The following is a 12,013-nucleotide window of genomic DNA, read 5'->3' as shown; positions in this document are numbered from 1 at the left end:
TTGTTGTTTTGTGAGTCCTGTAGTCGTTTATGTGTCTTTGTGGTCATTTTGTGTCTCTGCAGTTTTTTTAATAATAATTCTGGGCCTATTTGTGGTAATTGTTATATCTTTGTTTTCACTTTCGGTCTTTTTTGCAGTCATTTTGTGTCTCTTTGTAGTCTATTCATGTTTCTTTGTAGACGTTTTGAGTCTTGTCCTGGTTGGTATGTGTCTATTAAAGCAACATTATACAGATGAAGGTCAAAGGCAGGCCTTGACACTTTTGCTCCTTATAATCCATCAATGAAGCACTGTAATATTTCAAAAACACATTACGTATATTTGCTTTTAAAAACATGTCCTGAATGCAGCATGATACACAGTGTACGTGTGACTGTTGGCGAGCTCCTGTGTGTTTTCCTCTGGTGTGTGTGTGTGTGTGTGTGTGTGTGTGTGTGTGTGTGTGTGTGTGTGTGTGTGTGGGACCTGGAACACCATGGGTGTTACAAAGTTGACTAAATCATCCAAAATTCAATGGAAGTGGTAATCAGCTATTTTATATGTAAAGTAGTAAATCGGTCAGATTTGACCCGAAGACAACAGGAGGGTTAAATAAACCAGCAGAGAGGAGAATCATCATGTCTGCTCTCATTTTGAAAAGGTTCACTTCCTCTCTGTTTAAGAAGAAGCAGAGAAATTCTGCAAATGAATGATTCACTGTAAAATATACAGTATAGAGTTCTTGAATGCAGCACGTAGGCTTATCACTGGTGAAAAGTGCTTTATCAGATATGGGACTCAAGTATTCAAGTTAAGTGTAGTTATATTTGAATGCTAATACTTTTGTATTTTAACCAAAGTTACATTTTGAATGCAGGACTTTAACTTGAGGTTTTAATACTTCTTCTACCTCTGGCGTTTTCAGGACATTTACTGTGCAGACATCTCTATTCTCAGCATGTGGATTTTCAGGAGAAATAACAGTAAGAAGTAAAGACAGAGGATTAAACTTGAATAATTAATATTAAAACAGGCTAAAGTGTGACAAAGCATCAGCAGGAAGTTAAAAAAGCAGCAGCTAAGCTTCATGAAGAAAATAAACTCTAAAAAATCAAACAGTGGTGAAGCGGCGGCGTCAGTGAACGTCTCATCAGTTCAAGTCAAAGCAAAGTTTTCTGTCCAATCGTTCGTCACGTCAGCGTCTCCATGGCGATGTGTCTGTTGTGTCCCGAAGACAGGAAGTGTGTCACGCAGACAGGAAGTGTGTGTACAGCAGTCATTGCGGTCCTCAGTGCTCGCGTCGATTGACAGGACGCCGCCGCGCTGAGCTCCTGATCACACAACAACAAATACTTTAATATATAATAGTAACAACACTTGTGTTCTGTCAATAAGGGAGGAAGCCCTACGATTATCAACATTTATGACAACTTTAGGGCTCTTGTAGGTCAAATTTAAATACAAAATATATAAAAACCCTCAAGAGAAAGCGCTAAGATTAGAGGAGAGTACATTTACGAGACAAGGTTGAATATTCTCTAAATTTGTATGTAGATATTTCACCTTTCATTTTTGTTTCGGGTGTGTTTTATTATAAATATACATATTTTAAAAGTCTAGAGCAGGGGTGTTAAACTCAAGGCCCGGGGGCCAAATCCGGCCCGCCACTTCATTTTATGTGGCCTTCAAGAGCTTGTAGGCCACTTGTATTATAAGGTTACGTGCCGCTTTACAGGAGCACGTTGCCCATAAACTACATGTCCCACAATGCATCTCATTTTGTGAGATGCACCGAAGAGACTTGCAATTATTTGCCCTAGACTTCTGCTTTCAGACAGTTAATTGTGAAGTTATTACCCTATCCGATAATAATCCAATGCAGAGGAAATAATGTAAAATAATACATTATTTTATATATATTATATTTTTATCTATGTATATTTATATAGTCTTAAAGTTACCACCGGCCCTTTGAGAGCAACCATAATTCTAATGTGGCCCGCGATGATATTGAGTTTGACCCCCCTGGTCTAAAGCGTAGATTTATTCCATTGCAGCTGCCCTTGCACAAACACTACATGTATTTCATGTGATTTGTATGTATGTGTGTTAAACTAGCAAAAATATCATTAACAATAAAAATAAAAAGGTTATTATATTATAATAATAATAATAATACAAATAAAATAAAAAAATACATAATTAGATTAAGTAATTATTGAAATGATCCCAGTTAGAAATGTCACGTTATAGCACCTTAGGGGGAAAAAAGGTGAAGATTTGAATAATATACAAGCAACAATCTAGATTTGGGAATCAAGCAGGGATCAATATACTGACATATTATTATTTGATAACAAGTTTGGAGATTTGGTTGACAACATTTCTGTATAAAGTTTGAAAACTTGTAAATTAAAGTTGAAAACGACAGAATAAACTAAACATATTAAACCAAACTACGTCTCAGTTACAGTCACACTTAATAGTAGATATTTTGCAGAGTGGACGATGCGTTTGGGTGCAGCAGTCGTGTGTGAGAGTGCTTATGAGACTCACAGGTTATCAGATGCAGAGCGCTGCAGAGCAGAAGCATCAGAGCAGGAATCCCAGAGAGAGTCGGGGGGGCAGAGGATCCTCCGCCCGCCAGCTCCTGCTGAGGAGCCTCTGACTCCACCTCTTTACACTTCTGACTAAAACACAGAAACATCAGGAAATGCGTAGGTAAGAATGGAGAAAGCAGCTCGAGTGCGCTAGAGTTTGAAAATACACAACCGGAACAAATCTGCCTCTTCCTTCAGACTTCCTTACAGAGCCCCTCCTCCAACACACACGAACGCACACATGACCAATGAGGGCACGAGATCAGTTTGTGCACAGATGGAAGGCTGACAGGCAGGTAGGCCATCCAGTTACTTTAGCCGGCTCAGATGATTGGTCGTGCTTTTTACAGAGCCACGACTTCCACAGATGAGATATTTAACCTTTAAGTGCTGTTCTTAAATAACATTTTGAAATACTTTCTATTATATTCATATTTATCAGAACAGACAACAAATAATCAGCCATTAAAACCAAGCAAACGTTCTATTACTTTCATTGACTGCACTCATGTACGGCATAGAAAAACTCCGGTACAGGGGAGACACAAATAAATACAAATTTGAAAATTGTTTGTTTTGGTTTAACTGTAGTTTAACTGTCTGTTAGATTTATTTTTTCGAATCATCTTTGCTTACTACGTCTTCCCCAGTCGTGCATTGAACAACAATAATAATAATATTAATACTGTAGGAGCCATTTTGTGGGTGATGTTGGTGTGTCAGTTTATTTAAGTTATATGTATAGTGCAATATTATTTATGAACACTGGGTGGCGGGGTTTAGCTGCACCGGGTGTATATAAGGAGGTCATAGGTGACAGGAGATGTGTGGACACAGTAGGAGAAGAGCATACCGATTCCACCAGCCCGGCAGATGCTCATAGAATCACTAGAACGCTAAATTAACCCTGGTTTGTAAAGACGAATAAACATCATCATAAACCACAACTAAGGACCGGAAAATCATCTGTTTGTGTCTGCGTCTGGATCACTTTTCAACCCTTCTGTGAATGTAACGGCAAAAATATATAGGACATAGGAAAAGAAAATTGCCATTACAAATACATTTGATTAATATAACATTTTTTCGAAGTACTTAAAGACACTTTACAATATAAAAAGATTGTATAAAAGAATGCAAGAATTCCAAAAACATTTGAACAAAACACAAGATACAATGAAATGGATTAGAGAGACTTATGAAGAAGGGGGAAGGAGTAAAGAAACATGTTTTTAAAATACAAAAATGTTAAATAATCAGTTAACTCAACAGTAGCAGGTAAGTATTGTACTCACAGCTGTTTTTGCTGGTACTGCTGTCTGGACTCACAGGCCCGGGTCTGACTCTGAGCCGCCAGCATCTGACTCTCTGCTGCCGCCTGCAGGCTGGAGCACGACTCCGTCTGATGACCCGCCTCCGTCACGTTCTGCTGCAGCGCCTCGATGTGATCTGAACACAGACACAGAAACATTTAGCTGAACTGTAACCCACCAATATTCTACATACAGTAGCTCGAGCATGTGCCATAGTAATGTGTCATTACAGAAAAAAGGAGCTCACACACACACACACACACCCACCTATACCATGTATACATCACTTCAGGGGACATTACATTGACTTACATGCATTTCCTGGAGACTTATCCTAACCTTAACCATAACCAACACATGCCTAACCCTTAACCTTACCCTAACCAAGTCTTCACCCTAAAATTAATTATTTCCCTCATGGGACCTCCATTATGTCCCCATAAGGGAGGCGAGTCCCCACACGTGACTGTGTAAACAGATTTAGGTCCCCACAACTATAGTAATGCTAGGCCACACACACACACACACACACACACACACACACACACACACACACACACACACACACACACACACACACACACACACACACACACACACACACACACACACACACACACACACACACACACACACACACACACACACACACACACACACACACACGTCCCGAATGAAACCATGATCCAACGAACATTACAGAATAAATACCTGTTTTCTGTTATATTAGACTCTACAACTAAAGTTCTGGCTTCAGCATTTAAAATAATAAAATGGGCTTAATGTTGGCGCCCCCGTGTGGTCAGTTGGGGAAACATACATCCATGAAAAATGTAAATGAAAAAATTCCTTTTCAGGTTGTTTCCTTACAAGATGATGTAGTATTACATATAGATGTTTATTAAAAGGATTTTGTAATCTGTATTTTGAAAACCCCCCAAAAAAGCGTAATAGGCCTCTTTAATATGTGCCATGAATATAATTAAGCATGGCACACATGAGCAAGGCAGGACAATAATAATAATAATACACACACTTTAAAAACAACAAAGACATTAGAAAAGCTACTAAAGCCTCGATCATTATGAAATCACCACCGAACAGAAACACTTATCCACTTGAAAACCAAATGTTTACGCTCTGGGCAACTTTTGATTTAATTATCGTTTCTATTTTTAGCGTCTGATGCAGTGATACTGTTGTCCAACATAGCAACAGTAACCAAGGGGGGGATAAGGCCACCTTATAATGGTGGAAGTACTCAGATCCTTTAATTAAGAAGAAGAAGAAGAAGTGGTAAAACTGGAGTCTAAAAATAACCTGAATTCAAGCAAAGAAGGTTTTATGAGCTAAATGGACTTGAGGTATCAAAAGTAAATGTTTATTTTATTGTGCAGAATGGCTTTCTTTAATACATGATATTGTGTATTTATCAGGTAGTAGTTTGTCAATGTGGGCCCACTTTTAGATCAAATAAAGTACTTTAAAAGTACGTAGTTACATGACATCACTTGATGACGTAGAATCAAGTGTTTTCTGAGCTTCTTAACTTATAAGGAAACGGCGTGTGTGTGTTATTGCAGAATGACGACAGTGTGTGTTATCTGAGGAATGATTCAAGCTGCCAGCTCTCATGTTTTCTGTTCTCTAGCTCGTTTGTGGGAAGGTTTTGCATCAGTGAGCTCACTTCCAGAAATCACTTCATTTCGGCTTGAAATACTCTTCGTCTGCTCTAAACAAACGGACACTTATCTTAACAAACGGACACTTATCTTAACAAACGGACACTTATCTTAACAAACGGACACTTATCTTAACAAACGGACACTTATCTTAACAAACGGACTCTTATCTTAACAAACGGACACTTATCTTAACAAACGAAACAAAGGTTTAACAAGAACTGTTTGAGTAAGTTCGGAGGCTAAATAACAATTAGAGGTCTTTGTACCGCAATCAGGTATTTCAATGACTTCCGATTGTTTGCTTAAATAAGATTTCAATATACATAATAAGAGAGGAGGAAGAGGAAGGAGGTAGGAAAGAAGGAGAGGAGAGGAGGATATAGAGGGAGGGAGGGAGGAAAGAAGGAGAGGAGGAGATAGAGGGAGGGAGGAAAGAAGGAGATGGAGGAAAGAACGAAAGAAAGAGAGGAGAGGAGGAGATGGAGGGAGGTAGGGAGATGAGAGAAGGAGAGGATATGAGGAAGGAAGGAGAGGAGAGGAGGAGATAGGGGGAGGTAGGGAGATAAGGAGAGGATATGAGGAAGGAGAGAAGAGGAGGAGATGGAGGGAGGTAGGAAAGAAGGGAGAGGAGATAAGGAGATGAGAGGAGGAGAGGAGGAAGGAGAGGAGATGAGGAAGGAAGGAGAGGAGAGAAGGAGATGGAGGGAGGTAGGAAAGAAGGAAAGAGAGGAGAGGAGGAGATAGAGGGAGATAAGGAGATGAGAGAAGGAGAGGAGGAGATGGAAGGAGGTAGGAAAGAAGGAAAAGGAGAGAGAGATGAGAGGAGGAGAGGAGGAAGGAGAGGAGATGAGGAAGGAAGGAGAGGAGGAGAAGGAGATGGAGGAGGTATGGAAAGAAGGAAGAGAGGAGAGGGAGGAGATAGAGGGAGGTAGGGAAATAAGGAGATGAGAGAAGGAGAGGAGGAAGGAGAGAAGGAGATGGAGGGAGGTATGGAAAGAAGGAAAGAGAGGAGAGGAGGAGATAGAGGGAGATAAGGAGATGAGAGAAGGAGAGGAGGAGATGAAAGGAGGTAGGAAAGAAGGAAAAGGAGAGGAGATGAGAGGAGGAGAGGAGGAAGGAGAGGAGATGAGGAAGGAAGGAGAGGAGAGAAGGAGATGGAGGGAGGTAGGAAAGAAGGAAAGAGAGGAGAGGAGGAGATAGAGGGAGGTAGGGAAATAAGGAGATGAGAGAAGGAGAGGAGGAAGGAGAGAAGGAGATGGAGGGAGGTATGGAAAGATGGAGAGGAGAGGAAGAATGAGAGGAGGAGATGGAGCGAGGTAGGGAGATAAGGAGACAAGGAAGGAAGGAGATGAAGAAGGAGATAGAGGGAGGTAGGGAGACGAGCATGACATGTTATACTTCCCATTCCACTGTAGTATTTCCCCTTTATTTAAAAAGAGCACTTCTTCCGTCACTTAATGAACGTGATGATTTGGTTCTGATGAGGTCCCGATGTGACTCCTGGTCCTGACTCACTTGTTCCAGGCGGGTCGCTCTGAGATGTTTATCAGAAACACAATGCTCTCTCCTATCTGAGCCACACAGGAATCCATCATTTCCCTCCCACTGTTCACAGCAGGAAGTCACCTTTAATAAAGCCTCTCTGCACTTCCCATGGAGCGGCTGGGGAGGGTTACTCAAGGAAGGTATTGTTTTAAACTCTGTATTCCTCATGGCACGGTGCGGAGAGAAACTTCCCAACAGCTTTGTTTGAAATTACGGCTTCATTTATTTTACAAAAATATTTTGAAAAAAGGCAGAAAATTACACTTGATACTGAATTTCTGTTTCAAATATGTTAAAAAGTCTCACTATAATACTCAGTTTCTAAACTTCTTGTAAGAAAACAGACTTGCACCGTATAATATATGAACTCTCTTAATATACTGTATATATCAGGGATTTGTCTCCCGCTCACTCCCTGCGTGCGCCCTCACACCAAAATGCAGATTTTCCACCTAAAATGTCAAAGTGTATAATTACTCCAGAAATATGTGTCGAATAGAGCGTTAGGCGGCAGAGACAGTTTCGTTTTTAAGGAGCTCAGAGGCCTGTACGACGAAGCCGGTTCAACATAACCTGGATGTGTTTGAGTTACCCGGTTTACCCAATCCAAAACAAACGCGCTCTCGCTAAGCGGTCCTACGACGCTGGTTATCAACTCGTTAACTCAAGCCAGCTTTGCCCTATCTAGTTAGGTGCGCGTTCACATGAAAGGGGCGGGGTTAGCAACATTTGACCAATCACAAACATGGACAAGCATACTGACAGCGCAGCGTCATACTTCCTGAATGAAAAGTGAACTTTAATATTAGACAAATATGAAGAAGTTAAACTTTAAACATCCATGACTTAAACACTTTATCCAGGATCAAAGCCACAGAGCTGCACCTGCAAGGTGAATACAGCTGGTAACAGAACAAGTGTTTGAATGCGTACATTAACAGGTTTATGATATCACTGCCCGTCTAAAACACGATCTGACTTTAATTACATTTGTCTCGAGTGTTTCCTCAACTTAATGTGTTGCTTAAAATAATACTTCTGCATACAGTCTGTGACACTGTGAGTGTTGCACGGCCAGATACGGCTCAGCTGACTCAGATCAGGAGATATATGATACATTATGAAGTGATATGCCGCGGATTGTACTTAATGTTACTCTGATCCAGTTACTTATGTTGTGGCAGATATTTAAGTAAGCTTTCTTAACGCTAATGTTATAACAGTCAGATTGCTCTGAAGATGGAGGTGATATTCTATTAATGTTCACGTTCACACAGTCGGTGATTTTTGCCGGCCGTCTTTCCTGCAATGGCAGTTTTTCTGTATTTTCTTTCTCCTGTAATATGACTTGATCGCTTTAAACTCCACACACTGAGCTCTGATTGGTCAGCAGGCGGTGCTTTCACTAAGTTGATCTCTTAGCCTGCAACCTAACCTGGTCCCGACCAGGTTAGCCGCTCAGCATAAGTTACCATGGAGATCTAGCCCGCTAAAAAGAGAACCAGCGTCGTAGGACCGGAAACCCAGAGTTCTCCCTGAAGTTAGCCGATAAGAGAACATCCGGCTTCGTAGTGCAGGCCTCTGATGTTTTGTTGTTGTTTATACCGCGGCGCCATCTTGTATACATGTTCTCAGGAGAATTTATATATCTTACAAACAAGATCAGCGCCACAGTATTGCCCTAATACTATATTTAAAACCCCTGTATATACATGTATGTATTAATATAATTAAAATGATGTATGTTAAGTGTCTGGGCCCTTGATCTATAACTGTATAAGTCTTAATTAAATGTTCGATTCTACCTGTATTTCTTATAACTTGTGAATAAATCAAAGATGCTGATGATGAGTCTCAACATGGCCAGACTTTTAGTGATTTTAACCACTTTTAATATTTTATTTCCTCGTTGTGGAAGAGTGGATGGAAATGAGTTGATTCAACCGCCATGTTGGTGCTGGGACATTAAAGTTCAGACGGTGTTTACTCCTCTTACGACCCAGATTTGTAAAAATGTCTTTCAATATAATCTGAAATAATCAGATTATTATTATTCTGCATTTTCAGAGTACTGTGGACGCTCAGAAACTCACAAAATGGTGCACACGCTCCATGGCGTCCCGTCTGGTGAAAAACATCATATCAAATAGTTTTTTATTGATATTCATGAAAAACTGCATCGGCCATTTCCGTTTTTAACAATGTTAGGGATGGAAGTTCCCATTGATTCCCATTGATGACTGTTTTTATAGTTTGTTTAATTCCTTACACACGCCTCCCTGACAACCGATGCTCTCTGTGGAAGAATTAGTAAAAAAACGTTACTTTTGTACTTTAGTCTGCGTGTTTGACTAAAACAACATTTTAGATTGCTTTTCCTTTCCTTATTTCCCTTCCTACTTTTCATTCATTCCTTTTAATTCTCCCTGCTGATTTCTGTAAAAGAAAATAACAATTCCCATCCTTGTGGATTCATGTTTTCTTGCAAATACTTAAACCTGTGGTTTCTGACTGATAATTAAAAGGAAACTCTTTCCAGAGATCGTTTCACATTCCAGTTGTTTTTGTAGTTCTTTGTGGGTTTCTTTTCAACCCGACCAATCGTGTGTTTATTTACTCTGACTCACCGGTTCTCATGGTAACAGGGGAGGGAAAATGCAGCTAAGAATACCCCGAACGCTCGGAGACTCGATGAGAAAAGTCTCCTTTCATGGCAGTGATGGAGATTTTCCTACAGAGTGAGTGTTCCTTTACCTTCCTGCAGAACGGTCTGAGCCGTGAGGTTGGTCTCCGTCTGACGCAGCAGCTCCACCTTCTCCTGCAGATCGCTGATGTTCCAGTTCAGGACCACCTGCAGCGCACACACACACACACACACACACACACACACACACACACACACACACACACACACACACACACACACACACACACACACACACACACACACACACACACACACACACACACACACACACCACACACACACCACACACACACACACACACACACACACACACACACACACACACACACACACACACACACACACCAGCATTTAAGTTCCTGTGGGAAACTTTCCTCACTAAAGAGCAGCACACAGTGATAATAAGTAATGGAGAACAGACAATCACTTATCAAATAGTATCACACACACACACACACACACACACATACACACACACACACACATATACCATGTATACATCACTTCAGGGGACATTACATTGACTTACATGCATTTCCTGGAGACTTATCCTAACCTTAACCATAACCAACACATGCCTAACCCTAACCAAGTCTTCACCCTAAAATTAATGACTCCCTCATGGGGACCTCCATTTTGTCCCCATAAGGGAGGCGAGTCCCCACACGTGACTGTGTAAACATATTTAGGTCCCCACAACTATAGTAATGCTAGGCACACACACACACACACACACACACACACACACACACACACACACACACACACACACACACACACACACACACACACACACACACACACACCAGAGGAAAACACACAGGAGCTCGCCAACAGTCACACGTACACTGTGTATCATGCTGCATTCAGGACATGTTTTTAAAAGCAAATATACGTAATGTGTTTTTGAAATATTACAGTGCTTCATTGATGGATTATAAGGAGCAAAAGTGTCAAGGCCTGCCTTTGACCTTCATCTGTATAATGTTGCTTTAATAGACACATACCAACCAGGACAAGACTCAAAACGTCTACAAAGAGACACAAAATGACTGAAAGTGAAAACAAAGATATAACAATTACCACAAATAGGCCCAGAATTATTATAAAAAAACTGCAGAGACACAAAATGACCACAAAGACACATAAACGACTACAGGACTCACAAAACAACAACGCAATGAGGCTAAACAACTATAGAGTCTGTTTGTCTTGCTCCTATAGGTAGGAGAGATGTTGAGGCCCATGTGGAAACTAGATTTATATGTTTAAGCTGCTGTAATTTACTTGACATTGACATTTTTTACTTATTACTTCCTTTCTTTATTGTATTCTTTCTTGCCTCCTGTTTTAGCTTCCTTCCTATGTTTCCTTATTTTTTCCGAAGTAGTACTGCAATTAAGATTAAGGACACTTTGGTGCAAACTGTGTCAGGTCCTTAAAGAGTCCTCTCCTGCTGATGTTCAGGTGTATATCAGTATTTAGTGTCTCTACTTTAAAGAGTCCTCTCCTGCTGATGTTCAGGTGTATATCAGTATGTAGTGTCTCTACTTTAAAGAGTCCTCTCCTGCTGATGTTCAGGTGTATATCAGTATGTAGTGTCTCTACTTTAAAGAGTCCTCTCCTGCTGATATTCAGGTGTATATCAGTATGTAGTGTCTCTACTTTAAAGAGTTCTCTCCTGCTGATGTTCAGGTGTATATCAGTATGTAGTGTCTCTACTTTAAAGAGTCCTCTCCTGCTGATGTTCAGGTGTATATCAGTATGTAGTGTCTCTACTTTAAAGAGTCCTCTCCTGCTGATGTTCAGGTGCATATCAGTATATAGTGTCTCTACTTTAAAGAGTCCTCTCCTGCTGATATTCAGGTGTATATCAGTATGTAGTGTCTCTACTTTAAAGAGTCCTCTCCTGCTGATGTTCAGGTGTATATCAGTATGTAGTGTCTCTACTTTAAAGAGTCCTCTCCTGCTGATGTTCAGGTGTATATCAGTATATAGTGTCTCTACTTTAAAGAGTCCTCTCCTGTTGATGTTCAGGTTTATATCAGTATGTAGTGTCTCTACTTTAAAGAGTCCTCTCCTGCTGATGTTCAGGTGTATATCAGTATGTAGTGTCTCTACTTTAAAGAGTCCTCTCCTGCTGATGTTCAGGTGTATATCAGTATGTAGTGTCTCTACTTTAAA

At 40.5% G+C, this 12,013-nt stretch overlaps 1 protein-coding gene across 2 annotated transcripts in view; it reads right to left on the bottom strand.

The window, feature by feature from the left end:
- Positions 1 to 12,013, bottom strand: part of si:ch211-1a19.3 — a 35,579-nt gene continuing 23,566 nt past the window's right edge. For both annotated transcript variants that reach the window (XM_034207076.1, XM_034207067.1), the window contains 4 exons: positions 9,877 to 9,973; positions 3,875 to 4,028; positions 2,536 to 2,669; positions 1 to 1,310 (listed from right to left, as the gene is read on the bottom strand). In XM_034207076.1, coding sequence (XP_034062967.1) covers positions 1,309 to 1,310; positions 2,536 to 2,669; positions 3,875 to 4,028; positions 9,877 to 9,973 — 387 coding nt within the window. In that variant the 3' untranslated portion in view covers positions 1 to 1,308. The remainder of the gene's footprint in view (positions 1,311 to 2,535; positions 2,670 to 3,874; positions 4,029 to 9,876; positions 9,974 to 12,013) is intronic.

This window comes from Gymnodraco acuticeps, unplaced genomic scaffold (assembly GCF_902827175.1).
Source record: "Gymnodraco acuticeps unplaced genomic scaffold, fGymAcu1.1, whole genome shotgun sequence".
In the NCBI taxonomy this organism is placed as follows: domain Eukaryota; kingdom Metazoa; phylum Chordata; class Actinopteri; order Perciformes; family Bathydraconidae; genus Gymnodraco; species Gymnodraco acuticeps.
The sequence above is the reverse complement of the archived record's forward strand: the minus strand, read 5'-3'. Positions and strand labels throughout refer to the sequence as shown.